The sequence below is a fragment of the Mauremys mutica genome, chromosome 20, assembly GCF_020497125.1.
Source record: "Mauremys mutica isolate MM-2020 ecotype Southern chromosome 20, ASM2049712v1, whole genome shotgun sequence".
Lineage (NCBI taxonomy): Eukaryota > Metazoa > Chordata > Testudines > Geoemydidae > Mauremys > Mauremys mutica.
Window position 1 is genome coordinate 25,077,550 of NC_059091.1, and position 27,841 is coordinate 25,105,390.

Genomic DNA, 27,841 nt, shown 5'->3' on the forward strand with positions numbered 1-27,841 from the left:
CAGTGGGACGCTAGGGTCACAGAGCCTGGTTAGCTACAGAGGGAAACGTAGCTTCCTTTTATTTCCAAGGGACGTGGCAAATCAGCACTCAGCTGTCCCAGAGTGCTTCAGAGTTCGACAGCTAGACAAATCCAGACTGGATTTTTCACAGTGAGTAATTAACCCCGGGACCAATTTCCCAAGGGTGGGGGTTGGACTCTCTATCACTGACCACTTTTAGATCACGACTGGCTGGTTTTCTAAAAGCTATACTGGGGGAAATGCCCTGCTCGGGCGGCTCCAGCTCACTCGATCACCGTGCTCCGGTCTGGCCTTGCAAGCGGTTAATCCAGAACTCATATGGTGCCGTCCGTGCACATCCTGATCCAAAAGGGGTCAGGCGAGAGGGCAGACTCTGCTGGGTAGCTTGTGGGTGTGGTGTGGGCAATTCTACAAGCCACGCAGGCTGGGATTCTCAGAGGGGCTCTATGGGGTGTGAAGGATTCAAATCCAGTGAAAATCAGGGGGAAGTGGGTGCCTCCCTCTTCAGTTGCCTTTCAAACTCCCCGTCTGTGCAGAATGCAAGGTTCTGCCCTTCCTTTTCCAGGCCGCGTTAGCTAGTGCCCGAAAGCCGCGGACGCAGTCCAGTGACTGCAGCATGACGACTTCCGCCAGGCCCTGGCTGCAGTTCTGCTGCCATCTACCCTTCAAAGGAAAGAGACAAAAACAGTTGTATGTTGTAAAGAGGAAAGTTATCCTGGCCCAGGAGAGGCTGCTCGCACCTCCATTTGCTTCCTGATCCCCCCGCCCCCTGGGAGTCTCAATGCTTAGTGACAGTTGGAGAAACTCCTCCAGCTTCCTGCAGTGAATCTAGCGCTCCCGCTAGCGCCGCCTGGGTACTATTGTGTGGGGTCGGCTGGGTTATCCACTGCCTCTGCGATCGAACTCCCCTAAGCCTGGGCCGGGCTGTACCCGGGAGGGGTGGACGTGCAGCACCAGGCTGCAGCTAGGCAGCTCCCCAGGGCTCGAAGCCAAGTTGTTTCTCAGCTGCTCACTCTGACTCATTTCCCTGCCCCGGGTTCCCCGCGGGTCTCGTGTTACGTTTCTGCCCACGCCGGGGCAACTCGTGGACTATGGGGCCTGGCGCAGTGACGCCCGTCGCGCAGGCTCTGCCTCGGGCCTGGGCTTGGCTCCGGCACCCCCAGCCCGTGTCCCTGCGGCCCTGGCAAGGGGGCACCGGAGCCACACGCCCCATGGTCGAGGCCGGATCCAGGGTTGCCAACCCTCCAGGCTTGTCCTGGACTCTCCAGGAATTAATGAGTGTCAGGGGATGGAGCCTCCAGGAATGAACCTGGCACCCCTGGCAGGAGCCTGCCCAGAGCCCCTTCCAGCAGCAGGGCCAGCCCGCAGGGGGCGCCTCAGCGGTGCTCCCAGCATGCAGTGCGGCCCCCCACCGCGGCCCGGTGTGGCTCCCAGCATGCAGTGCGGCTCCCCCCCTCAGGCGGGACTCCCAGCATGCAGTGCGGCCCCCCCGCGGCCCGGTGCGGCTCCCAGCATGCAGTGCGGCTCCCCCCCCCCTCAGGCGGGACTCCCAGCATGCAGTGCGCCCTCCCCACCGCGGCCCGGTGCGGCTCCCAGCATGCAGTGCGGCTCCCCCCCCTCAGGCGGAACTCCCAGCATGCAGCGCGCTCTGGTGCCGAGGTAGCGGCCCGTGGGACTCCATGTCCCAGCAGGCACCGCGGCTCCCGCCGTGCATCGCGGCCGCCGTGCATCGCGGCCACCGCGCTCCCAGCATGCACCGCGCGCCAGAGGGCCCGTGACGCCCCGCGGCCGCGCTGCGATTCCCCCTCCGGCCGCCAGGGCGGCTCGCTGGTCCCGGCTTCCGGGGACGCTCTAGCCCGGGACTCGCTGCCCCGCGCGCCCTTCCGCTTCCGGTCTGCGCGAGCGAACGAGGCCGAGTCCTGCTGCGTGAGGCGCCGCCATCGCCGCGATGCCGACGGGGGACTACGAGTGAGGGGGCGGGGCCCGGGGGCGGGGGGGGCGAGGTGCGGGGGGGCCCGGGGGCGAGAACGGGGGGCGGGGCTCGGCGGGGATTTGGGGCCCGGGTGGGGCGGGGGGGCCCCGGGGGGGATTTGCCGGGGGAGCGGGGGGGCCCGGGGTGAGGGGGGCGCGGGGGGGGCCCCGGGGGGATTTGGGGGCGGGGCGCGGGGGGGGCCCGGGGGTCTCTGACTCTCTGTCTCCGCAGCGCGAAGCCCAGCTGGGCCGACCAGGTGGAGGAGGAGGGCGATGACGGTGAGAAGCCCCCGCCCCCCCCCGCGCGCCCCCCCCCCCGCCCCCCCCCCCCCCCCGCTGGGCTGGAGCCGGGAAATCCCTGGGGGAGGCTGGTCCCCCCCCCCAACACTTCACTTGTTCGCTTCTGTTTAACCCTAAATTCCCTTTAAGCTGCTTTGCCGGGAGAGCTGGGGGGAGTCTGATCTCCCCGCCACAGCCCCGGGGCAGCCTGCACCCCAACCCCCCCCACCCCGAGCCCCCACCCTGAGCCCCCCCCAACCCCCCCCACCCCGAGCCCCCACCCTGAGCCCCAACCCCCCCGCCCCACCCCAACCCCCCCCACCCCGAGCCCCCACCCTGAGCCCCCTCCCCCACCCCAACCCCCCCCACCCCGAGCCCCCCCGCCCCACCCCCACCCTGAGCCCCACCCTGAGCCCCCCGCCCCCACCCCCACTCTGAGCCCCAACCCCCACCCTGATCCCCCTCCCCCACCCCCAACCCCTCACCCCTCGCTCCACCCTGAGCGCCTCAACCCGTGCCCGACCCCCATCCCCCACCCTGAGCCCCCTCCCCCACCCCACACCCCCTATCCCCTCCCCCACCCTGAGCCCTCTCCCTCACCCCAAACCCCCTATCCCCTCCCCTACCCCGAGCCCCCTCCCTCACCCCAAACCCCCTATCCCCACCCCCACCCCGAGCCCCCTCCCCCACCCCAAGCTCCTCAACCCCCTCCCACACTGCAAACCCCTCATCCCTGGCCCCACCCCCACCCTGAGCCCCCTCCCACACCCCAAACCTCTCAACCCCACAGCCCACCCCAAAGCCCATACCCCTAGCCAGAGCCCTCACCCCCTACTCTGAACCCCTCGGCCCCAGTCATGCCACACATCATCTCTATATTGCTGCACATAACAAAATTCATTCTGCATGTGGGTGTAAAAAAATTAGAGGGAATCTGGTCAGAGCCTGCACAGGGGACTTTCCCTCATCCCCTGTGGCAGCTCTGCTCCTTGGGCCGCCCTCGTCGGGGCCTGGTGATTCCCCATGGGGCCCCCACACCCTGTTGGGACGTGAGATTCCCACCCGTGCAGTCCCTCGGGGGCTCTGCTGCAGAACTTGAGTGTGCCCTGAACCGGGGTGGCAGTGCAGCCTCTCCGATCCCCAGCCCACGGGGTGGGGGTGGGGGGGACTTCGTTCCCGGCCCTCCACCCCCATTGTTAGCTCAGCTCTGAGATCTCGCAGAGGCATAACAGCTGCTTCCCCTCCCCAGACAAATGCATCACCAGCGAGCTGCTGAAGGACCTTCCCCTGAAAGACCTTCCCCTGAGCGGGGGGCTGAAGGACACCCCCTCGAACGGGGGGCTGAAAGACACCCCCCTGAGCGGGGACCTGAGCGCAGATGTTGAGCTGCTGAAAGGAGGTAAGAGCCGGAGCACAGGACCCCACGCCATGAACACCCAGTCACGCAGCTGTCTCACCAGCCTGCCCCCTTCCCTCTGCAGGTCCCCTCCCATCCCCAAAAGAGCTCATCAACGGGAACATCAAAACCATCACCGAGTACCGGGAGGAGGAGGATGGGCGCAAGGTGAAGGTGAGTGGTGGGGCTGGAGAGCGGGCGCCAGCGGGCCCCACGGTGCACCGGCCTCCAGGCTGGAATCCTCCCCAGCTCCCGCTGCGAAATCCACTGGGTCCGAGCCAGCCTGTTCCCGTTCCCGGGGCTGGATCGCTCCCCACGGCCCCTTCCCGGGGGGTTGGCCATGCATCCTGAGCAGTGGAGCTCCCCTGACTGGGCGGCTTCGTTTGCTTTTCCCTTCCCTCCACTTTCTCCTACTTGCAAGGACCGGCCCCACTAGGAATCCCCCACTCGCAGAGCACCCACGGGCGGGGTACCCGTCCTGCGGCCTTTTGCCCCATTGGAATGCAGGCGGGGCAGACGGCGGCTGGAGCTGGAGCAAAGCCGCCAAGCTTGTCTCCAACTGGAGCATCTGGTTGCGGGCCCAGCGTCAGCACCGCTCCCCTTGGCACGCCGTGACCCCGCCTGCCCCCATGGCGCTCAGCCGCTGGCTCTGTCGTTCCTCTGCAGATCATCCGCACCTTCCGAATTGAGACCAGGAAGGCCTCCAAGGCTGTGGCGCGGCGGAAGGTGAGTGGGCTCGGCACTGGGCTAGCAGGGCCACGAGGGGTTAATCAGCCCAGGTCGTTCGCCTTGGGGGCGGCTTAGCAGCTGTCTGTGCAGGGGGCTGGGAAATGCCTCCCAGCCCTGGCAGCTCACCCAGGGCTCTGCCCCCTCCCTCATCTCACTGCCAGGTCTCCCTTGTCCCTCCCCCATCCCCCGGCTCCCCTCACGCTGGGCAATGGGGGCTGCTGAGCTGGGGCAAGGGGTCAGAGCCAGTGGGGCTACTAGGGGCACTTGGTGTCGGGCCCTGCAAGAGGGAGCAAGGCCCAGGGAAGTGTGAGGGGGGGGGGGGGGAGAGCATGGCCCCATCAGCCCCTCAGCTCCCCAACACCTGCTGTGACCATTGGCTCTCGCCCAGAACTGGAAGAAATTTGGCAACTCTGAGTTTGACGCTCCGGGCCCCAACGTGGCCACGACCACGGTGAGCGATGACGTCTTCATGACCTTCATCACCAGCAAGGAGGTGAGTGGGGGCTGGGCCGACCGGGGGGCTGGGGGGGTGAAGTAGGTCCCTGGGTGGCTAATGGGATCTCGAGGGGACCAGGCAGGGTCCGGCTGCCTTGGGGGGGGGGCGTGCTGGCGCTGGGCTACTCTGGGGTGGGAGGGGAGCCTTGGCTCGCCGGCTTTGGGGGAGTGGGGTGGGAATGGGATGGGGGAGCCCCGGTGGAGGACTCCCACTCCCAGCAGGGAGGTCTCCCTGGGGCTGACGGCGCTGCCCCATCTGCTGCAGGACCTGAACTGCCAGGAGGAGGAGGACCCCATGAACAAGCTGAAGGGGCAGAAGATCGTGTCGTGCCGGATCTGCAAGGGCGACCACTGGACGACGCGCTGCCCCTACAAGGACACGCTGGGCCCCATGCAGAAGGAGCTGGCTGAGCAGCTGGGCCTGTCCACAGGCGAGAAGGAGAAGCTTCCAGGAGGTGCGGGCGGCCCTGTGGCCCTGGGCAGGGCACGGTCACTGCACGGGGGGTGAACAGGGCAAGTGGGGGATGGCCGGGGGGAGCAGCAGGGCTCCCCAATGGAGGGGGAGGGGGTGCAGCGGGGGCGTCTCTGCCCCCTTGCCCGTCTCTTGGATAAATCGCCCGCCCTGCGCACGCGCTGACTCAGCTGGTGCTTCGGCGGGTTCTGCTCAGGCGGGTATTTCAAAGCCTGTCTGTGCCCAGTGGGTCGCCCAGCGTGGGACTCCCTTGTGCTCGAGTCAGTCTCAGAAGGGGTGATGGATTCTTCGAACCCCCCCGTCTGGGCATGCAGGGCCCACTGCGGGGATTGGGGAAACCTGGGAGCTGGGCCCCCTCATTCAGCCTGGCTTCTCCCGGGCTGCTGCTGCTTTCAGGCCATGAGTCGCTGGTGGGCCGCTGTTTCCTGCCTCCCTCTCTCCGCTCTCCTTTCAGCGCCCCACAGCCACCTCCTCTGTGCAGCCCCCATCTGGCCAGCTCCAACTTCCTGGCAGTTTTGCTGCTGCTGGTTTCCATCCTTCCTTTCGTTCTGCTGCCTCACCCCAAATCACCAGAAACCCCCAAGCTGAGGCCAGCTCTGCCTCTTCGCTCCGAGTCTCTTACAAATCTCGTCCGCCAGTGCCTGAAGTGTGAGCCCCAGCCAGCCCCGGTGCGTAAATCCTGCAGCGGCGCCGGGCCGCTCTCCTCGGGGAGCCCAGCCCCAGAAGCCCTGTGTTACCCCAGCCCGCCTGCCTCCAGCAAACTCCCTTCTCTGCCAGCCCAAACATTCCCTGCCCCCCTCCTGACCCCCTTGTCCCCTTCCATCATCCCGAAAACCTCTGCAAAGGAACCCGGGCAAAGCCCCTCTGCCGGCTGCTTGTTCTTTGGGGGCAGGCCCCAAGTCAGGCCCCTTTGCGCTCTCCGCTGGCGTGATCACTTCGCTTGCCTTAGATGCAACCGCCCCTCTGTTGTCCTCTGCTTGTCGGCGAGCTGTGGCGCTTTCTCCTCCGCTTGCTAGCCTGGTCCCTGCAGACAGGGCAGTGCCCGTCCCTTGGCCTCGGGCAGGCGGCTTGAGCCGCGGCCTCCACGGGAGGTTTTAAGAACGTGTTTTCAGTGCGCACAACTGGTTCCATGCAGCCCGACCAGCCAGCGGGTCGCTGGTGATTGTGGAGCTTTCAGATGCCGTTTGGGTGCTTAAAGGCTCTGAGGGTCACGGGGGGCGGGGGCGCAGCTGGGCTCCCCAGTGTTGCTGAGGGGCGGGCAGGTCCCCGGGGAGGGGGGTGCAGTGGGGCTCCCCAGTGTTGGCTATGGGGCGGGCAGGCCCCTAGGGAGGGGGTGCAGTGGGGCTCCCCAGTGTTGGCTGAGGGGCGGGCAGGTCCCTAGGGAGGGGATGCAGCGGGGGCTCCCCAGTGTTGGCTATGGGGCAGGCAGGTCCCTAGGGAGGGGGTGCAGTGGGGCTCCCCAGTGTTGGCTATGGGGCAGGCAGGTCCCTAGGGAGGGGATGCAGTGGGGCTCCCCAGTGTTGGCTATGGGGCGGGCAGGCCCCTAGGGAGGGGATGCAGTGGGGCTCCCCAGTGTTGGCTATGGGGCGGGCAGGCCCCTAGGGAGGGGGTGCAGTGGGGCTCCCCAGTGTTGGCTATGGGGCAGGCAGGTCCCTAGGGAGGGGGTGCAGTGGGGCTCCCCAGTGTTGGCTATGGGGCAGGCAGGTCCCTAGGGAGGGGATGCAGTGGGGCTCCCCAGTGTTGGCTATGGGGCGGGCAGGCCCCTAGGGAGGGGATGCAGTGGGGCTCCCCAATGTTGGCTATGGGGCGGGCAGGCCCCTAGGGAGGGGGTGCAGTGGGGCTCCCCAGTGTTGGCTATGGGGCAGGCAGGTCCCTAGGGAGGGGGTGCAGTGGGGCTCCCCAGTGTTGGCTATGGGGCAGGCAGGTCCCTAGGGAGGGGATGCAGTGGGGCTCCCCAGTGTTGGCTATGGGGCGGGCAGGTCCCTAGGGAGGGGGTGCAGTGGGGCTCCCCAGCGGGGGCTGAGGGGCAGGCAGGTCCCTAGGGAGGGGATGCAGCGGGGGCTCCCCAATGTTGGCTATGGGGCAGGCAGGTCCCTAGGGAGGGGATGCAGCGGGGGCTCCCCAGTGTTGGCTATGGGGCAGGCAGGTCCCTAGGGAGGGGATGCAGTGGGGCTCCCCAGTGTTGGCTATGGGGCGGGCAGGCCCCTAGGGAGGGGGTGCAGTGGGGCTCCCCAGTGTTGGCTATGGGGCGGGCAGGTCCCCAGAGGTGGGCGATGGGTGGGATCCGGGCACCGCTCAAAGCCCCGTGTTCCTGCTCTCCCAGAACCGGAGCCGGTCCAGGCCCAGCAGAGCAAGACGGGGAAGTACGTCCCGCCCAGCCTGCGGGACGGAGCCAGCCGCCGCGGGGAGTCCATGCAGCCCAACCGCCGGGGTAAGTGCTGGGGCCTGGCGCCCCCCATGGGGCAGGGCTCAGCCGCCTCCTGGGCTGCAGACCCGCCACTGCCTTGGAGGGCAGCCTGGACTCACTCCCAGCTCCGTGCCTCGGTTTCCCCATGTGCAGAGGGGCTGACGGCACCTCCTGCAGGGTGCGTGAGACTCGCTCTGCACCGGTCCCGGCTCCCCAGGGCTCTGGCAGCGCCACGCTGCTGCCTGCCCTGACCCACCCCCCTCTCCCCAGCCGATGACAACGCCACCATCCGGGTCACCAACCTGTCGGAGGACACGCGGGAGACCGACCTGCAGGAGCTGTTCCGCCCCTTCGGCTCCATCTCCAGGATCTACCTGGCCAAGGACAAGACCACGGGGCAGTCCAAGGTGAGGCCTGGGGGTAGGGGGGGACCAGGCCAGGCCGGGCACTGTCCCCCAACCCTTCTTTCTGGGGGTCCCAGGGACCGGAGGGAGCCCCCACCCTGCTCTCACCGCCTGCTTCCTCCCCCAGGGCTTCGCCTTCATCAGCTTCCACCGGCGCGAGGACGCTGCCCGCGCCATCGCCGGCGTCTCCGGCTTCGGCTACGACCACCTCATCCTCAACGTGGAGTGGGCCAAGTGAGTGCCTGGGCTGGGCTGGGTGCGGGGGGCCCCTTGTGGCTGCTGCCCCATGGGGGGTGGGGGAGGGGGAGGGTAGAGCTGACCCCCAGCTTCATTCCCATTCTAACACCCCTCATCTCCCCACAGACCCTCCACCAACTGAGGCCGGCGCCCGGCCTGCTGCTGCGCCAGGAGCGGCTCATGCTGTTGGGAGACTTGGTCGTTAATAAAGGTTCACCCCAGCCAGGCGTGTGGCAGTCTCACGTCCTCCCCCGCCTGGGGGGCTGGGCCAGCCCCCCAGCGCGTGTCTCAGCCGGGGAGGAAGCGGGGGGGGGTGGGACCTGCTCCGCGTTGTGCAATGCGGCTGGCAGGAGTGGGGCTGACTCAGCCTCCAGCGTCCCAGCGCCGTGTGGCCATGTGACGGGCGCAGAGTCAGCAGCGTGGCGGGGGGGGGGGGGGCTCACAGCTGTGCTGGGGGGGCCGTGGTGACAGGCACAGGAACCAGGCGGCTCTGAGCTCTGCTCCCGCTTCGCAGGGGGTGCGGATGCAGCCGGCCCAGGTGCTGTAAGAGAGCGACAGGACACCGCAGCCAGCTCAGACTCTGCTTTAATGGCTGATCTCGCAGGAGCCCAGCCCCCGCTGCGGTAACGGGGGTGTCTCACAAGCAGCCCTTTCTGGGGGGGAGGGAGGAGCTGCCCCCTCAGAGTTTGGGGCAGGTTGGGTCAGGCAGCCGGAGCAGCTGCTGTTACCCCCTGCGTGGTCTGGCCCGGGCTGCGGGGGGGGGGGGGGTGCCGGCAGCACAAGGGGGGTGGGGGGAGGCTGGTTCCAGCCCCGGTGTCAGCCCCGGGCCTGGAGCGCCATGTTCTCGGCGGGCTGGCCCCTGTCCTGCCCGCGGGGGCCCCGGCACCAGCCCCGCATGCTGTCGGCCAGGGCGCCGTAGAGCAGCGGGTGGGCGCAGATGTTGAGGGTGACCAGGATCTTGCTGAGCTGGTAGGCGGAGTGGACGGGCAGCGCGTGCCGGCAGGTCAGGGCCCCGTCCTGCAGCCCCCGCTGGCGCAGGTGCAGGTTGAGGTTGCGCAGGGTGTGGTAGGGCAGGTAGGAGACAGCGTACAGGGCCACCCCCACGCTCACCAGCCTCCCCACCTTGCGCTTCTCCAGCGGCGTGATGTGGGGGCTGCGGCAGACGGTGCGCAGGATGGCGGCGTAGGAGAGCAGCGTCAGCAGGAAGGGCAGCCCGCAGCCCACGGCCGCCAGCAAGAGGCTGTAGGGCAGGTACCGGGGCAGCTGCTCGTCCGTGGCGCTGCCCAGGCACTCGGTGCAGTTCCCCCGGGGCTGCAGCTCCGAGAAGTGCAGGGTGGGGGCGGAGAGGCCGGCCACCAGCAGCCAGGCGGCGCCGCTCAGCAGCTTGGCGTGGCGCGGCTCCAGCCGCCCGTGCACCAGCAGCGGGTGCACGATGCCCAGGTAGCGGTTCAGGCTGATGCAGGTGAGGAAGAAGATGCTGCCGTACAGGTTGCAGCTGAAGAGGAAGCGCTCGAGCTTGCAGAGGGCCGGGCCGTAGCGCCAGTGCTTGGGCGGGTAGTAGTAGGCAGCCAGGAAGGGCAGGGAGAGGGCGTAGAGCAGGTCGCTGACGGCCAGGTTGAAGGAGTACACGATGCCCGTGTGCCAGGGGCGCTCATGCGCCACGAAGCGGTAGATGGCGAAGGCGTTGCCGGCGAAGGCCAGGACGAACTCCACCGTCAGCACTGGCCACAGGTGCTCCTGGAAGGCGCTGAAGGAAGCATTGCAGGCCCCCTGCCCCGCAGGCGCTGGAACAGCCATCCTGGGGCAAAGGGGGTGGGGCTGGGTTAGAGGGTCCCTGCCTGCACTGTGGGGCTGAGCTCACCCCTGCAGGCCGGATGCTGAGGTGGCTGCTGCTGCAGCGTGGGGTGAAGTGTCTGAGGGTCGCTGCCTAGGCGGGGAGAGGTGTGACTTTCACACGCTGCCCTGGCAGGTCTGGCCCCTGCTTGCTGCAGCGTGGGGTGAAGTGTCTGAGGGTCCCTGCCTAGGCAGGGAGAGGTGGGTGTGACTCACACGCTGCCCTGGCAGGTCTGTTCCCCTGCTTGCTGCAGCTGGAGGGGCCCAGCCAGTGCAGGTTGAACACAGGGTGCACCCAGTGCAGCTGCCAGGGCTAGTCCCCTGCATCATGTCCGGCCCCCCCCCCCCCCCCCCGCAGGTGAAAGCAGCTGGCCTGTCTGTCCCGAGGGACCAGCGGGCTGCAGCTGAGGACAGTAACTCCTCACGTCACATAGTTCTGTTCCTGAACAATGTGACTTTAAGTGAATCCAATTTCCACATAATTAATGTAAATGGGGGGTTGGGTTCCAGGGAAATTTTTTTCACCAGACAAAAGCCTCTCTCTATCGTGGGACGCTGGCGCCTTACAGCGCTGCAACGTTCTCACTCGGGTGAACCCCCCCGAGCGCAGCGAAGCGCCAGCGTAACCAGTGCTGCAGCGCTGGGAGAGCGACCACACGCGCACCAGCGCTTTGAGTGTGGCCACGGCCTGAGGCACGTTTCCCCTTGAAGTACCCGGCCTTGTTACTTAGCTCAGCAAGCTGAGACCTGCCTGAACCCTGTCGTGTCCCTCCCCACGCTATGGAAATGGGGTAAGCGGGGTGCAGGGGGGATGGGGATACCCTGCCATTAGCCCCCATTCCCCCCCCCCATACAGCAGACAGGAGGCTGCCAGGAGCAGCACATGGTGGGGGGGAGTGGGGGGAACTGTCAGCCATTGGGAGCCTGCTGGGGGGCTGCAGCACAGGGAACTTAGGGGAGCTGCTGGGGGGCTGCCAGTGCCCCCTGGTGCCAAGCCCCCACCCACTCACTCCAAGGGGCTGCTCTTCCTGCAAGCGGTGGGCAAAGCAGGCAGCTGCCAACCGAGCCTGTTCCCTAATTGCTCAGCAACGTTAACCAGGAGACTTGAAGTGAGGAGTTACCGGCCTGGGAGCGGCGCTGCCCATTTCCAGCCGGGAGGGGCTGGCCCAGCTCCATCACTGCTGCCCCCCACCCTCCCGGGGCAGGGGCGCTCTCCTGCTTTAGAACCTTCTCCCCACCCTGTGCTTCCCTGGGCCTGCCCCACAGCCACAAGTGCTCCCCCCACCCCGGGAGCCGGTGCCTCCAATGCTTGGCTGCTGCAGGGCCAGCGCTGGGGACAGCCGCCCCCCTACGCTGCTGCACCTGTGAGGTGTCTCCTCCCTGCGGCTGCTCCCCCCACCTCACCCCCCAGCTGGTCACTCACCTTGCCCCCCTGAAGCACAGGGGGCTCAGCTCTCCCCCCACACACCCACTGCCAGAACCATATCCCCCCCCCCCCCCACACACACACAGCGCGCCATGGATGGGGGATGCTGCTCCAGGGGCCCGCCGCAGCCCCCCCCGGGTGAGCAGCAGGCCATGGCATCGCCCACCCAACCCCCCAGCAATCAGTGCAGCATGGCCCTCTGGCTTAAAGCCCCCAGCCTGAGAACACCCAGAAATGCCCCCCAGCCCCCTCACCTGGCACTGCGCTGCACCCCGGGGGCAGCAGGACCCGCCACAGGCTGGAGAGGGAAGCAGTAGCAGGGTGGTTCCTTCCTGCTGGCAGCTGGCTGCAGCCTGAAGCTGCTGCTCCACCCCTTCCCCCCAGCCGGAGGGTAGTGGGAGGGCCTAGCACCCTGCCCTCCAGCCTTCCGCCACAGAACCGCCCAGAGATCCCGTCCTGCCCCCAGCGCAGCTCGGAGGCTGACAGCAGCCAGCCAGCAGCACTGGCCCTGCCTGAGCAGGGGCTGCCCCAGACCTGGCTGGAAGGGGCGGGTGCTTCTCCCCCCCCCACACACAGCACCAGCACGCACAGACCAGGGTAGCAATGCAGAGGGGTGTATTGAACAGCCACCCCCCTCCCTTCCCCCAGTTTGTGAACAAGGAAGAGGTCCGGGGGGGGGCTAGTGCTGCCCCTTCTTGGGGGCCCGGGGCCTCTGGCGCCCCCCCTTCCCCTGGGCTGCCTGCTTCCTCCGCAGCCCCGGCTTCCCCGGCCCTTTGAACTTGGAGCCAGGGAGCCTAGGGCCTCGCTTGGTTCCCTGCTGCCCCGGATGCCTGGGTCCTTTCGGCTTCGGACTCCGTGCTCCTCGCTGCTGCCCGCGGCCCTTGGGTCTCCGTGGGTCCTTCTGCTGGCCAGGCCTTTGAGAGTTCCGGTCAGCCTCCCTGGGGCTGCGCCCGCCCCTCTGCAGCTGGCCAGGGGGTCTCCTGTGCTTTGCCTTGCGGCTGGCAGGCTGCTTCCCAGGCTGGCTGGGTCTGAGTCTCTTGCTGGGCTGGGGGGAGCACGGGGGCCCAGGTTTCCTCTTCGCGCTTTTGGGGAACAGATCTAGAGATGCGGGAGAACCAGGGAGGAGAGTCACGATCCAGGACAGGCAGGGGAAATGGGGCACCAGGCAATCACCCACCCCCTGGGCACTGCGAGATGGCCCCAGGGTGGGTTACCAGAACCAGCCACCAAGGGATCCGTGCTCCGTTCCCTGCACTCCGAGCACCAGGGGCTCAGAGAGCAGAGCTGGCTGAAGATGGGACCCCGCCCCCCCTCATCCCCAAAGCTAGGCTTCAATTCCAGCTATCCCAGCCTAAGCTGGAGCAGCTGCAAGGCACTGCACAGCCGGGGGGGCTAGACCCCACGCAGGCCGTGGGGCTAGGGACGGGGCTCTGCCGGGGGCATCAGGGCCTTTACTTTGAACTGAACTCACAGAACACGCTCAGGAAGATTTGCATCATCAGCTGCACCCGGCGTGGAGACTCGGGGACCCCGGCTCCCCCCGTCCCCCGGGCTGGGAGCGGTGCCAGCAGCCCAGGTCCGAGCACAGCTCAGCTGGGGTCACGACTCACCTGCGTCGGGCTCCTCGCCCACTTCCTGCCGGTAATATTCCGCGTCGTCGTCCGATTGGTTGGCCGGGTCCTGGTCCTCCGGCATCCCAGGGTCCTCAGCACCACTGTCGCCATCTTCCCCCTGCTGCTGCTTCCTCTTGATCCCTGCCAGGCTCTGCTTCCTGCACCCCAAAGCACCAGCATCAGGCCCTGAGGGGACTACAACTCCCAGCATGCACCAGGCTCCTCTCCCTCCAGCCCACCAACCCCGGCCAGCTGCTGCCCCCAGACAGGACAGGGGTGGGGGGGCCTCCCGCTCACCTGTGGGCCTCCCGCTGCTCCTTCTTGCGCTGCACGTCGGCCTCCTGCCTGCGGCGCCGCTCTGCCTTCAGCCGCAGCCGCTCCTCCTTCCTGGCCAGGGCCGCCCGGAGCTCCTCCTCCGTCTTGAGAACTGGGGGGAGGGGAGAAAGGGGGAGGGGCTCAGTGGGGACAGAGCCCGGGGATTCGAACTCGCCACTCACTGGCGGAGAACGGGAGGGGACTATGGGCGCCGGCCTGGCACTTACTGAAGCTGTGGTAGAGCACGTTGCCCTGGTTCAACCCTTCCTCCACCTTGATGAGCTGCAGGGTCATTCGGGGCCCGATCTGCGAGGGAGGCGACAGAATCCATCAGACAAGGCCGGCCCCAGCTGGGAGCTCAGGCAGAGCAGGCAGGGGGTGTGGAGCCCTCCCGGCCTCCCACGCAGCCCCCTGGCCGGATCAGAACGTTTACTTTGAAGATCACGGTTCTATCAAGGTCTCCGTTGTCATCACACCGAGCCAACTGGCTCCGCCCCCCTGCCCCTGGCTCCGCCCCCCACCCCTGCGGACAGCACACACCTCTGTGAGCCGCACGGCGCTCTGCTGGGCCTTCATGTTCCCCCGGCCCGCGTACACCTGGGGCAGCTCCAGGATATTGTGGGTCCCGTCCTGCTCGGCCTCGCTCTCCGACAGGTTAATGTCCCTGCGGGGAAAACCCAGCCCGTCACCACACAACCTGGCAGAGCCCTGCACCGACCCACCAGCCCCCACTTCCCTCCCAGAGCCAGGGAGAGAACCCAGGAGTCCTGGCTGCCAGCCCCTCCCCCCCCCACTATAACCACTAGACCCCACTCCCCTCCCAGAGCCAGGGAGAGAACCCAGGAGTCCTGGCTGCCAGCCCCTCCCCCCCACTATAACCACTAGACCCCACTCCCCTCCCAGAGCCAGGGAGAGAACCCAGGAGTCCTGGCTCCCAGCCTTCCCCCCCATAACCACTAGACCCCACTCCCCTCCCAGAGCCGGGGAGAGAACCCAGGAGTCCTGGCTCCCAGCCCCCCCCCCCGCTATAACCACTAGACCCCACTCCCCTCCCAGAGCCAGGGAGAGAACCCAGGAGTCCTGGCTCCCAGCCCCTCCCCCCCACTATAACCACTCGACCCCACTCCCCTCCCAGAGCCAGGGAGCGATACCAGGAGTCCTGGCTGCCAGCCCCTCCCCCCCCCACTATAACCACTAGACCCCACTCCCCTCCCAGAGCCAGGGAGAGAACCCAGGAGTCCTGGCTGCCAGCCCCTCCCCCCCACTATAACCACTAGACCCCACTCCCCTCCCAGAGCCAGGGAGAGAACCCAGGAGTCCTGGCTCCCAGCCTTCCCCCCCATAACCACTAGACCCCACTCCCCTCCCAGAGCCGGGGAGAGAACCCAGGAGTCCTGGCTCCCAGCCCCCCCCCCCCGCTATAACCACTAGACCCCACTCCCCTCCCAGAGCCAGGGAGAGAACCCAGGAGTCCTGGCTCCCAGCCCCTCCCCCCCACTATAACCACTAGACCCCACTCCCCTCCCAGAGCCAGGGAGAGAACCCAGGAGTCCTGGCTGCCAGCCCCTCCCCCCCCACTATAACCACTAGACCCCACTCCCCTCCCAGAGCCAGGGAGAGAACCCAGGAGTCCTGGCTCCCAGCCTTCCCCCCCCATAACCACTAGACCCCACTCCCCTCCCAGAGCCGGGGAGAGAACCCAGGAGTCCTGGCTCCCAGCCCCCCCGCTCTAACCACCAGCCCCCACTCCCCTCCCAGAGCTGGGGACAGAACCCAGGAGTCCGGGCTCCCAGCCCCCCACCCCCACTCTAAGCCAATCTCTGCTCCATTGTACAAGTGCAGCCTCAGAGCCCCCCCTCCCCCCCCAGCTCCATGCCCCGTGGGAAGGCCCCAGGCCCCAGGCCCTGAGCTCCTGGTGCCCAAGCTCAGTGGGCACTGACAACGGGCGACGCAGGGTGAGCTGCCCGTGGGAGCGGTGGGCAGGGCTGACTCTGAGCCGCCAGGCGCTGCAGTGTCTCAGATCCTGGCCCTGCACTGCCACCTCCCCCGCCCGGCCCCTGGCCCGCAGGGCCCGGCCCTCACTTGGCCAGCAGCTCACTGATGTCCTCCAGCCGGCTCATGTTGGGGAACTTCTCCTGCAGCAGCTTCTTGAGGCCTTTGCTGGCCCCCACAGGCACCACCCTCAGGCTGCTGGGGGAGAGGAGACGGGAGGGGTCACGCACCAGGTCCCCCAGCTCAGCAGGCAGGGGGTCTCCGGAGGGGTCCTGCGAGGGGCCGAGAGGGACCCGGCTCCGGGCACCAGAAGGGGCTCAGGAAGGGCAGAGGGGACTGACCAGCTTAGCAGGTCTGCCAGCCGGGGGAGCCTGGCAAAGGCAGGGAACGGACAGCGGGAGACAGCGCCAGGGGCACTGCGAGGTGATTCGAACCCAGCGCTCCCCAGCTGGTGCAGCTCCAGTCAGGCCCTGCAGCCAGCCCAGCAAGGAGCACAGCCCATCCCCGCACACCCTGCTCTCCCCCACTGCTGGGACGGGGCTGAGCCCCGTGTGGATGTGCCAAAGGGAGCCGGTCGGGGCCAGGTTGTACGCCTGGTGCTCTGAGCCGCCAGGGATTCAGGTGACAGCCGGGAAGAAGGAGCTGCTCAAAGACAGCAAGCTGCTAGCGTGCGTCTGGCTGGCTGGCTACGATCCCGCCCCAGTTCCCTCCCCCTGGATGCCTCAGAGCGTTTACTGGAGGATGAAATCACCGAGCCATCATCACCAGCATCCCCTCATCACCAGCATCCAGCCGGGCAGAGCTGTAGGGGTCGCCTGCCGAGACGGAGCTGGAGCCCCCCTTCCCCTCTCACACAGCCCAGTCCATCTCCCTGGGTGCCCCGCGGCGCATGGCCCTGCCCGCCACCCGTCCCCAGCGCAGACCCTTACTAGTGCCGGAAGTCCAGGAGCTGGGAGTCCGCGTTGTAGCTGATCAGCAGGCACCGCTTGATAGCATTGAGGTTGACCTGGGGGCAGAGCCGCAGGCCGTGAGCACCAGAGACGAGCACCAGCCACAGCAGGGCTTCCCTCCACCCCGCCAGCCCCCAGGGAACCCCATACTTCCTGCAGCACAGGCAGGGGGACCCCCAAGCGCCCCCTCCCCCCGCGCCCCCACCTTGTGCACGTTGATGGAGGGGAACATGTTCTGGAACATGGTGGCCATCAGCTTGACGTGCATCTGCTGCAGGCCGAAGTTGTTGAGCACCAGCAGCGGGTGGTGGGTGAACTGCTGCTCGTGCATGCGGTGGCGCTTCAGGGAGGACACCACGTCCTTGATGAGCGAGTACTGGAGGGCGGAGCAGAGCAGGGGGTCAGGGCACTGGCGAGAGGCAAGGGGGGGCTCTGTGCTGACTAGCTGGGCCGGGAGGGGGTGTCACCCTGGGCAGCCCCAGCTTGTGCTCAGCAGTGCACGGCGGAGCCAGGGCAGCCCCCCCCCCCCCCCCCCGAGTTACACAGGCCCAGCTCAGTCCCCTGTGGCCAGGGACAGCCCTGGACACCCACAATCCACACACGTTTAGCTGACCTGGGATTTAAGGACGCAGGAATAACTGGCCCCCGCTAATCCCAAACTAACAGGGGTGGGGGCTGCTCCGGACCCCCAGCCCAGCCCAATGGGTCCAGCACCCACCTGCGTCACTTTGAAGGTCAGCGTTGGGCCTCCCGGGAGACGGACGAGTTTCTGCAGGAGAGATAGACAGACCCAGGAGTCAGGGTAAGGTCAGCACCACAGCACCCGCCCACCTGGGCAGTGCCAGGCTCGGTGCTGAGCAGGCTGCCCGGGTCTGCTCCTCTCGCTCTGCCCAGCGGGATGGATGCATCAGTGCGTTTACTTTGGAACTGAAATCACAGAGCGCGCTCAGTAAGATTTGCTTCATCAGCTGCATCCGGTGCCGAGCCCCACCCTGGGAGCGCCCAGGGGAAGGAACGTCACCCAGCCAGGCACACGCCTCCCTGCACCCCAGCTCAGGGCAATGCCGGACAGCGCCGGCTCTGTGCTAGGCGGTAGGGGAAGGTGGTAGCAGGCACAAAGAGGCTCAAGCAATCAGCAAAGGCCCCAGCAAGACCCCTGCCAGCCATGGGGCGAGGCCTGCCCCTTTCTGAACCCAGGGAGCTGTTCCAGCCTGACCAGGCACGGAGCCAGGGGATGGAGGATTTTCCCCCCAGCCCCACAGGCTCTCCCAAATCCCCCCAGCCCCCGCCGTACCACTTACGAAGTTGACATTGGTGGGGGATTTGGTGAAGACCAGGAAGTGCGTCACGCCCAAGGGCCCTGCCACCGCCACAAAATCCTTCAGCGAGTTCTTCTTCCGCACCTGGAAGACAGCAAGTGTCGCTACCTGCCACACTCACCCCGGGGCCTGTGGCCTGCACTTGCGGGGGCTGAAAAGGGGCATTCCCAGAGCCTGTGCTCCCCGCCCAGAGCCAGGAGAGAACCCCGGCGTCCTGGCTCCCACCCCACCCCCTCTAACTCACTAGACCCCGCACCCCTCCTGGCACTGGGACAGAACCCAGGAGTCCTGCTGGCGCTGCACTGAATTCGAAGCCTGGCCTCCATGGACCCGCAGGTGTCGCAGGACCCGGCAGCAGGGGCCAGGACCCCTGGGCGTGGGGCGGTCGGCAGTGGGGGGGTCACCTGCAGGGTGCTGGCTGTGAACGGCTCCATCACCCGCCGCACGTCCAGGATGAGCTGCTGCAGGCTCCGGCCCACGCGCCCGCGGTGGAAGACGAAGGAGTGAGGGACGGAGGCGAACTGCTCCTGGGCCCGCTGCTGCGCGGCCGCCCGCGCCCGCTTCTGGTTCTTGGTCTGCCGAGGAGGGAGCAGGGGGTCAGCAGGGCCCCCACGTCCAGCACCTCCCCATGTCCCCCCCCGCTCCCGACCCCCCCGGGACCCCCATCTCCCCTCCCCCCCCCACGTCCAGCACCTCCCCATGTGCCCCCCGCGCTCCCCACACCCCGGGACCCCCATCTCCCCCCCCCCCACGTCCAGCACCTCCCCATGTTCCCCCCCGCTCCCGACCCCCCCGGGATCCCCATCTCCCCTCCCCCCCCCACGTCCAGCACCTCCCCATGTGCCCCCCGCGCTCCCCACCCCCCGGGACCCCCCCACGTCCATCACCTCCCCATGTTCCCCCCCGCTCCCGACCCCCCCGGGACCCCCATCTCCCCTCCCCGCCACCCCCCCCCGCTCCCAACCCCCCGGGACCCCCATCTCCCCACCCCCCCGCTCCCAACCCCCCGGGACCCCCATCTCCCCACCCCCCCGCTCCCGACCCCCCCGGGACCCCCATCTCCCCTCCCCCCCCACGTCCAGCACCTCCCCATGTGCCCCCCGCGCTCCCCACACCCCGGGACCCCCATCTCCCCCCCCCATGCTCCTCCACCACCATCACCCCCCGGGACCCCCATCTCCCCTCCCCTCCCCCCCGCTCCTCAGCGGCCCCCCCACGGGCCCAGACCCCCCCGCACTTTGCTCTCGCGCCCCATCCCGCCGCCGCCGCCGCCGCCTCCTCCCCGCGTGGACACGGCACTTCCGGCCCAGCCGGTGCAGCAGCCTCAGCGCGCCGGGCACTTCCGGCCGGTCCCGCCCTCTAAAGGGTCCGGGCGCTTCCGGTAGCTCAAGGGGGCGGGGCTGAGCGGCCTGTGCCCCACCCCCCACCTACCCCCTGTGCCCCCACACCTACCCCCTGTATCCCATACACCCCCTGTGCCCCCCACACCTACCCCCCATGTCCCCTGCACCTCCTAAGCCCCCTGTATCCCATACACCCCCAGTGCCCCACACACACCCCTGTGCCCCACACACACACTACGCCCCATACACCTAATCCCATGGACCCCCTGTATCCCATACACCCTCCTGTGCCCCCACACACACTGCGCCCCCACACCTACCCTCTGTGCCCCATACACCCCCTGTATCCCCTGTATCCCATGCATCCCACTGTGCCCCACCCCCATGTACCCCCTGTATCCCATATACACCATGACCCCTGTATCTCATAAACCCCCCTGTGCCCCCCTGTTGGTGCCATTAGGCATATTCCTAGGTAATTCAGGAAGATGGAAAACCACAGTATTAATGAAGTCTTTCTGTACTAGGCCTGAATTGAACCAAAGTTATTTTATGTTGGGCTAGGAGTCCCTTCATGTTAAATTCTAGTTGAATTCCTAAGTCAGCATTTAGAATGGAATGTGTAACTGCTCCTTATCAGTGGAACACGGACAGCAGAAGATAGTAAATAGGGGCCCTACTTGTGTTTTGTTTAGAGAGGAGAGACAGGGTAATAAATTCAGAAGTAAACCAAGGTAACAGCCTTGAAAAGTTACGAGATGAATTGTCTGCTGTCAAGGATGATTTAATTGTTAACTATACAAAGTGCCTATTATATGGGAGGGGACTAGAAGGGAGAAGGGGGGTAAGTGGGCAATGGGGGGTAATGAGGATGCCTTGTTGAAATCATGTATAAGAAGACACACACAGCTTGCATCTGTGTGTGCAGGATCTGAGATTGTAATATCTCCCTGGCACCTTACTTGAGCTCAAATAAACTTTTTCTGCATTCTCCACCCTGGTGTGATAATTAGTGCGACGCACACCGGGCAACGAACCACTGTTTGCTGCCTCAGGCCTTTTTGGGCCGGCAACAGTCTTGGCGTCCCTGGGTGGGCTCGAGGCAAAATTATGCCTTGCCCGGACTCCTCCAATGGCCGGTGGACGACAGTCACAGCCGATGCCAGCGCGCACCGGTGCTTTTACCGGGGGCCTCGGCAGAGACGCGTCAGGCTGACCTTAGAGGACACAACGGTGCAACGCGCTCAGATAGTGGAGAAGCAGCTGCGGGCGACGGTGAGGAACCGGTCCTGTGGAAAAGGTAGGAACAGTTCAGTGCTGTTAACCTTTTGTTTGCCTGTTAGGACCTGGGGACGCCCAGTGTCTTCCCATAGGTATGGGGCAGGGATGGAGTACAGGCAGGGCATGGTGTATGCCCCCAGAATGCATTCTAGCAAATTGGAAAGTGTTTGGTTTGGATCCAATGATTAAGGGTAAACTAAAAAGGTTCTGTACAGTTGACTGGCCTCAATATCAACTAGAGAGCCAGGAAAGGTGGCCACCAGAAGGATCACTTAATTACAACATGATCCTTCAATTACTTTTGTTTTGTTAGCGAATGGGTAGCTTCTGAAGCTGTTTGTATAAAGAGCTCTTGTAAAAATCCCCCACCATATGCCCCAGAGCTGCACTGGGAGGAGGATTGTCCGTGGGAATAATGGTCTTGGTGTGTGTGTGTGTGTGTATACCAGTGTGAGTGTCTGTTGCTGGAAGACGCCCAGATTAACCTGTGAAGCAAATGCTAATGATCAGGAGTAGTCTAACGCAAGCCCAGTAACTAGTGGATCTTTAGGAGATCCGACCCACGGTGGGCTGACTCAGCCTGGCATCGTCCGGCGAGGAAGCTGCCTGGGTCTAGGAATGTGTGAACCCATCTTCCCTCCCCCCCCCTGTAGGGAGAGATTCTTAGTTTATGAGCCGCTAGCGCGGACAGGGCCCCCCTCTTTGTGTGTGTAAGTGGAAAAGGGGGGAAGGGACAGTCTAAACGTTCTACCTCACCCCCTAAGGGTACCCCAGCATAGTACATGTACGTACATTATGGTCCTGAAACCTGCAGGTATTTAGAGAATTGGAATCTTTACACGCGTAAAAATCCATCTAAACAATGTCCATTAGAAGGTACCTTCAATCTAGATAAGATCATATATCTCAGAGGAGCTTTTAATTACCAAAGGAAAAGCCTCTGACACGGTGTGAGCAATTCGTCTAGGAATGGGTTAATTTGAAACTCTGCTAAGCCCAGAGATAAAGAGAGAGCTGCTCTGTGTATTAGGTCAGACTATGTTAAGTATAAAGAAAAACTGCTTTTAGCCCCAGCTGGCTGTGGGAAAATATAGACAGAGGTAAATTAAAGGTAATATAAGTTACAGAACTGAGATTGCATTTGCAAAGCTTAACTGTTCAGTGAGATTTAACAGTCTTTGCAATCCCAGAGCTGGTATGGCTTGGTGACCTGAACTGGGATCTCTGAAAGAGACACTGCAGGAGATTCCAGGGTGTAAAAGAACAGCTCTCCCAAGAGTGGAAGCATGTTGGAAATACTGGATAAGCTGTATACAGAATAATCTCCCGTCCACCTATTCCCCTTTTCTGAATGTTATATACAGACGTGGCCAGTCTGGATATGTGTGAGTATTAAAGTGGCTTAAGGCTTGGGGAAGCTTTGGGGTTTGGTTATATGGTGTGTTTTATCCTCCCCCAACGTCCTGCAGTAGATAAATTGGTAACAGATTTGTCACAGTTTGGTGAGTAATTGAGAATGGGGGAGCCCTATAGAATTTACACCATCTATTTGTTTTACCTTTGTTATGTTGTGTTTCTTTTGTTTGGAACTGTTGGTGTTATATGTTGAGGATTGCATGATTAAAGGTGAACCTACTCTCAGCTGCAGTAAGTCTGAGAACTAGAAAGGGGTTCTACCCCCAGTTGCAGCAGGACTGGGCAATAGAGTAGTTGGAGAAAAAGAACAAATATGTACTTGATAACTAGAATTGAGCAATTAAGAGCATAGATCATGACCCAGACAGCAACTCAAACCTGCGCTCAGGGCAAGTTGCAGGCTTTGAGACAGGATTTCCAGTTAGAAAAGGAAGCCCTGGTTAAGCAAGTACCAGTCCTTCAGGGACTTGCCAAAATTTAACTATTTGTGCTCAGCATACACCGTAATAGTAGTGTGTTTGCTACAAGGGGAGATTAAATAATTAAACACCAGTGGGCCATGTGTTTTGCCCAGGTGGCAAGCCTCACAAGGGAAGACTTAGGTAGTCTTGTGAGTTAAAATGTTTTAGGGAAAAAGACCAGAAGGGTGGGGGCTAGTTGAGAAGCCAACCCCCCCTTAGTTAAAACTGGCAGTGGAGCAAATTGGTGTCTAGGGAAAGAACGGTTCAGCTAGAAAAGAAGGATCGGGCCCAGGCAGGCAACAGACGGAGAGATTGGAAAACGGGTTGGAAACTTTTGAGGGTCTAGTGGAAGAAAGGAGTAAATAGGTATAAACATGGGGATTTCAAATATCCAGGAGGATACTTGTAATAGTGATTTAAGTTGAGAAAAGTGGTTGTTGGAGAAAACAAGTGAGTGATTTAAGGCAGTGTGGAAAGTTAACTCCGTAGTTGCTGGAGGGAACAGCAGTTGAACTTTGTAAAAATGCTAAAGAGAAAAATTCTTGATGTTTGTTTTTGAAATGTTTGTAAATAAATTCAGGCAAAGAAATTTTTAGATTGCAATCATTTGGTTATAACCCATTTAGTTGAATTATCTAAAAAATGTTTATATAGTGCTATGTAATTGAAATCTTATTAGGTTCTAAAGGCACTATAAGTGATGATGTTTTCTTTCAGTGTTTAAAAGCAGGAGTTAAAAGTACAAAGCAAGTCAGGAAGCATCTGTATTGATGCAAGTTATCTAACTGATAAAGTAGAAGTCACTGAGACCAAAGCTGCCTATGAAACATATATATGAAAATATGGGGTAATTCCCCTGTTTTGCCTGAAATCAACTAAGGTATTTGTATATTTTCAGTGATGATTGATTGCCCAGAAAGGGTAGACTTCTGTTTTTGCCTTTCAGATAATCAGAGAAAACTGATGCTAGCTGAACAGCATTCAACATACCATGCCTTTGATGGCACAGTAAAAATTATGTTTTATGTTTTATGTTCTGTCTTGTGGTGTCTGTCTGGTGGCCAAAATTATTTTGTTTATGGGATGGTCTGGATTGGAATACAGATACTTGTTTTGTTCAACTTGGAATACAAAGTGCTTGGATAAATTGGGAAAAATATGGTATACTAAAGTCTAATACATCTCCTTAAGTAAGAGAAAGAGAAACTTTATTGGCCAAATCTTTTAATTGAAAATTGTTAGTAAAACTTGCATACCAATAGTTTTTGGAAGCAAGGACATGGAAAGTTAACCCACTCCCCATATTGTACATGGGATCCTTCTGGCTATCTCAGATTTCTAGCCAGAGGGCTGGGGATGGTGGGAAACTATTGGACTAGAGGCTCTATGAAATAAACTCATCAAAGTGGGTGTGCTTGTCCTAACTTGTTGTCCCAAAGCTCTGGAAAAAGTTATTTTAGTGAAAGGATAGATGTGATAAACTTTAAATAATAAGACTAATGTACTGTATAAAGGCAATGTATATGTGTTCATTGTTAGCAAAAGATGTATAAGTGAAGGCTAAGTTTCCTTTGTAGGTTAAAAGAAGCCAAACAGGACAAAGGAAGAAGGACGAGTTAACTGAGGAAAAATAGCTAACATGCTGAGTTTAAAAATAGGGCATTAGCCCCATTTCAGGACACTGCTCTCAGCTAAGACTTAGCTAACAACCAAGACAAGGGGGGCTTAAATGTTCCCACACAGCTGTAAAGTCTGCAAATCGCTGACAGGCACTAATGAAATGTGTTAGGTTTCTTTTTTCACAGGTAAAGATGCACTACACAAAGACCCTAGGAGTCCTGCCACCCTTGGAACCAGGAAACTGGATTAATGTAAAGCTCCACCAACGAAAGACTGCTTTTGCTCTATGCTGGAAAGACCCTTATTAAGCCCTGCTGACCACCAACAGCGTTGTGCAGTGTCAGAATCCAGGATTTCCTGACCATAAAGGACATTAAGGACTGACCCTGGTGTAGAAACCAAGAATTATACACTGGCAGGAGGAAATTTGTGGGACCCCTGTTTGAGACTGTGGTATTGATTAGATTTTGGGGTTTATTCTACAGGCTGCGCCCTGTGGTTTGGATAAATCCTTCAGCATGTATTGCTCACAAGGGGCTGCCATTAGATTAGCACAACAGAAAGCCTGGGTTGTTTCCTCTGCAAGAAGAGGGAATTGACCAGATCTCTGTGGACTCAGGCCAATAATACAGCAGCCATTTGAAATATTCTTACAAGCTGGGAACATGATAAGAAATTGGGCCAACTAGAAAAGGCCACTAGCCTTATTTTTAAAGCTCAGCTATCCTAAGTACAAGCTGGAGTTGGTGGGTTACATGTCATTTCCACCCTCGGTTCTATGGCCCAGAAGTTGCTGACAGAGATGGTATTGAGAATCACTGAGACTGGGAAGGTATTGCAGTGGGATCTGGTATATTTAGATGGATCTTGAGCACCAGACTTGGCCCACTGCCCTTACAGACTATCAGGAACCATCTGATCTGTGGTCAGGGGGATGACATACTTGGACACTTTCTGGATGGAAGTATGGACATTCACAATGCTCCTTCCAGGCATGAGGACCGGTTAGGGTGGGTGTGGGCTTCCACATACCGAATCCTACCGGGTCCATAGGGAGGATGAATGTGGAACTGAATACCCCAGCTCCCTAGAGTTTAATTGTTTTTTGTCTTCAAAGTATGAGAAAACTCAACCAAATGTTTGTTGAGTATTCTCAAAGGGGGGAATTGTTGGTGCCATTAGGCATATTCCTAGGTAATTCAGGAAGATGGAAAACCACAGTATTAATGAAGTCTTTCTGTACTAGGCCTGAATTGAACCAAAGTTATTTTATGTTGGGCTAGGAGTCCCTTCATGTTAAATTCTAGTTGAATTCCTAAGTCAGCATTTAGAATGGAATGTGTAACTGCTCCTTATCAGTGGAACACGGACAGCAGAAGATAGTAAATAGGGGCCCTACTTGTGTTTTGTTTAGAGAGGAGAGACAGGGTAATAAATTCAGAAGTAAACCAAGGTAACAGCCTTGAAAAGTTACGAGATGAATTGTCTGCTGTCAAGGATGATTTAATTGTTAACTATACAAAGTGCCTATTATATGGGAGGGGACTAGAAGGGAGAAGGGGGGTAAGTGGGCAATGGGGGGTAATGAGGATGCCTTGTTGAAATCATGTATAAGAAGACACACACAGCTTGCATCTGTGTGTGCAGGATCTGAGATTGTAATATCTCCCTGGCACCTTACTTGAGCTCAAATAAACTTTTTCTGCATTCTCCACCCTGGTGTGATAATTAGTGCGACGCACACCGGGCAACGAACCACTGTTTGCTGCCTCAGGCCTTTTTGGGCCGGCAACACCCCACATACACTGCGCCCCCACACCTACCCCCTGTGCCCCCTGTATCCCATACACCCCCGGTGCCCCCCCCCACTGCGCCCCCCACACCTACCCCCGGTGCCCCCTGTATCCCATACAACCCCCTGTGTCCTACCCCCCATGTATCCCTTGTGACCCTCCACACACAGCAGGCCCCCCTGTGCCCCCCCCACCTACCCCCTGTGCCCCCTGTATCCCATACACCCCCAGTGCCCCACACACACCCCTGTGCCCCACACACACACTACGCCCCATACACCTAATCCCATGGACCCCCTGTATCCCATACACCTTCCTGTGCCCCCCCACACACTGCGTCCCACACACCTAACCCCTCGTGCCCCCTGTATCCCATACACCCCCTTGTGCCCCACACATACACTGCACCCCACACACCTAACCCCCTGTGACCGTGCTGCCCGTGGGAGCCAGCTGAGGTGACTCAATCAGGGTGAACTGCAAACAAAACGGGGCAGACCAACCCCAAACGCTGGTGGTTATTCCAATACTTAGATTTACCAAGCCAGCACAAAACAGTTTCTGTCGTACTTCACTGGTCACTTAGAAGTCCAAACCACGCAGTTCCCTTAAAGTATCCAGCCTCAGGCCTCCGTCCAGACACACATGTCAGATATGATGATGATTCCTGAAAACCTTACTTCATCATATAAAAGAAAAGGTTCTTCCAATCCCAAAGGATCAGCCACATACCCAGGTCCAATTATAACTTAGATCTTACCCAAAATACACGCTAGAGCCAATTCTTATTAACTAAGCTAAAATTTATTAAAAAAGAAAAGAGAGAGAGAGTGTTGGTTCAAAGATCAATATACAGACAGACTTGAATTCAATTCTTGAGGTTCAGCTACATAGTAGAGATGAGCTTGTAGTTGCCAAAAGTCCTTTTAGAAATAGTCCAGAGGTTATAGTCCAATGTCCATATTCAGGGTGGCTCCAGTCAGTGACTGGGGATCTCAATCCTTGTGGCTTAAGGTTTCCCCCTCTTGAAACCCAAAGCAGATCTGAGATGATGTAGGATCGTGTGTCCCAGGGTTCTTGTACATTTCCAGCAGCCTTTTGGCCTGAGAAAACAATCGGCTTAACTCCTTCTCCCAAACATCCTGGCAATTAGCACAGAATAATTTATCCATTAACAGTTCAGATACAAGTTACCACAACCTTCAAAGAGACACATAGACAATAACACTATTTCACTCAAGTATCATCATAAATGTTAATATTCCTTTTTTGATCTTTGAATTAAAACTATAGCAATAAACAAGACTTGTTTGCTTACATCACAAGACCTGAGCAAACATCTCCCCTTCTACCTCTAACAATGCAGACTTGTATTTCAAAGCTCTAGTCATTTACAGATCTTCCTAACCCGTTTTTAAGGTTCAGCCATGAGTCAGGTCGGTCTGTGAGTTAATTAACTCTTCCTGCCCTGTCACCTTTCAATGAGATATTATACTCATAACGTCACATCCCCAGGTATCCCTTGTAGCTCCACCTGCGCACTGACTATCCCCCAAGTGCCCCTCCACTGTCTCCAGCCCCTGGGGGCCCTTCGTATCATCCATACCCAGTGAAACCTTTGCCCCACAGAGACGCTTTATCTGCAGATCACAACAGGCCCCATCGTGCCTAAGGCTGCCAGGTGCCCAGGTTTCGACTCAATTGCTCCGTCCCAAGGGGACCCTGGGGGCTCCGGTTGGCGCCGCTGACTGGGCCGTTAAACGTTCGGTCAGCGGCGCACCAGGGGACCGGGGCTAAGACAGGGTCCCTGCCTGCCCTAGCTCCACACAGCGCCCAGAAGCGGCCCCCCAGGTCCCTGCAGCCCGTAGGCACATGGGCAGCCAGGGAGGCTCCGTGCACTGCCCCTGCCCCGAGGGCCGGCTCCACAGCTCCCATTGGCCGGGGACCACCATGTGCCTAGGGGCTGCAGGGACCTGGCGGCCGCTTCTGGGAGCTGCGGTAGGTGCCATTGGGACCCCACATCCCGAACTGCCTCCTGCACCCCAACCTCCTGCCCCAGCTTGGAGTC

At 61.2% G+C, this 27,841-nt stretch overlaps 3 protein-coding genes across 3 annotated transcripts; 1 reads left to right on the plus strand and 2 right to left on the minus strand.

The window, feature by feature from the left end:
* The first annotated feature begins 1,575 nt into the window (after positions 1-1,575).
* On the plus strand, positions 1,576-8,634 carry EIF3G (eukaryotic translation initiation factor 3 subunit G). Its single transcript, XM_044995249.1, has 11 exons — positions 1,576-1,989; positions 2,181-2,271; positions 3,521-3,670; positions 3,753-3,841; positions 4,334-4,393; positions 4,785-4,889; positions 5,157-5,346; positions 7,687-7,794; positions 8,041-8,177; positions 8,302-8,408; positions 8,538-8,634. The coding sequence occupies exons 1-11, from the start codon at positions 1,576-1,578 to the stop codon at positions 8,551-8,553; spliced, it is 1,467 nt and encodes a 488-aa protein (XP_044851184.1). The 3' UTR covers positions 8,554-8,634.
* A 351-nt stretch (positions 8,635-8,985) lies between these two features.
* P2RY11 (purinergic receptor P2Y11) lies at positions 8,986-12,235 on the minus strand. Its single transcript, XM_044995342.1, has 2 exons — positions 11,925-12,235; positions 8,986-10,209 (listed from the first exon to the last, which is right to left on the minus strand). The coding sequence occupies exon 2, from the start codon at positions 10,206-10,208 to the stop codon at positions 9,228-9,230; it is 981 nt and encodes a 326-aa protein (XP_044851277.1). The 5' UTR covers position 10,209; positions 11,925-12,235; the 3' UTR covers positions 8,986-9,227.
* A 16-nt stretch (positions 12,236-12,251) lies between these two features.
* Positions 12,252-19,197, minus strand: PPAN (peter pan homolog). The gene is made up of 12 exons (XM_044995332.1): positions 19,097-19,197; positions 18,264-18,434; positions 17,842-17,943; positions 17,259-17,309; positions 16,746-16,916; positions 16,520-16,596; positions 15,681-15,788; positions 14,139-14,262; positions 13,826-13,904; positions 13,581-13,710; positions 13,281-13,441; positions 12,252-12,768 (listed from the first exon to the last, which is right to left on the minus strand). The coding sequence occupies exons 1-12, from the start codon at positions 19,112-19,114 to the stop codon at positions 12,350-12,352; spliced, it is 1,611 nt and encodes a 536-aa protein (XP_044851267.1). The 5' UTR covers positions 19,115-19,197; the 3' UTR covers positions 12,252-12,349.
* Positions 19,198-27,841: the final 8,644 nt, after the last annotated feature.

Excerpts from the sequence above, each read along its gene's own strand:
- EIF3G (XM_044995249.1), top strand. The coding sequence starts at position 1,576 with ATGCAGTGCGCCCTCCCCACCGCGGCCCGGTGCGGCTCCCAGCATGCA. Across the intron at positions 4,394-4,784 it reads AGGCTGTGGCGCGGCGGAAG|AACTGGAAGAAATTTGGCAA; the intron begins GTGAGTGGGCTC and ends GCTCTCGCCCAG. Across the intron at positions 4,890-5,156 it reads CCTTCATCACCAGCAAGGAG|GACCTGAACTGCCAGGAGGA; the intron begins GTGAGTGGGGGC and ends CATCTGCTGCAG.
- P2RY11 (XM_044995342.1), bottom strand. The coding sequence starts at position 10,208 with ATGGCTGTTCCAGCGCCTGCGGGGCAGGGGGCCTGCAATGCTTCCTTC.
- PPAN (XM_044995332.1), bottom strand. Across the intron at positions 13,905-14,138 it reads GCGCCGTGCGGCTCACAGAG|ATCGGGCCCCGAATGACCCT; the intron begins GTGTGTGCTGTC and ends CCTCCCTCGCAG. Across the intron at positions 13,442-13,580 it reads GAGCAGCGGGAGGCCCACAG|GAAGCAGAGCCTGGCAGGGA; the intron begins GTGAGCGGGAGG and ends TTTGGGGTGCAG.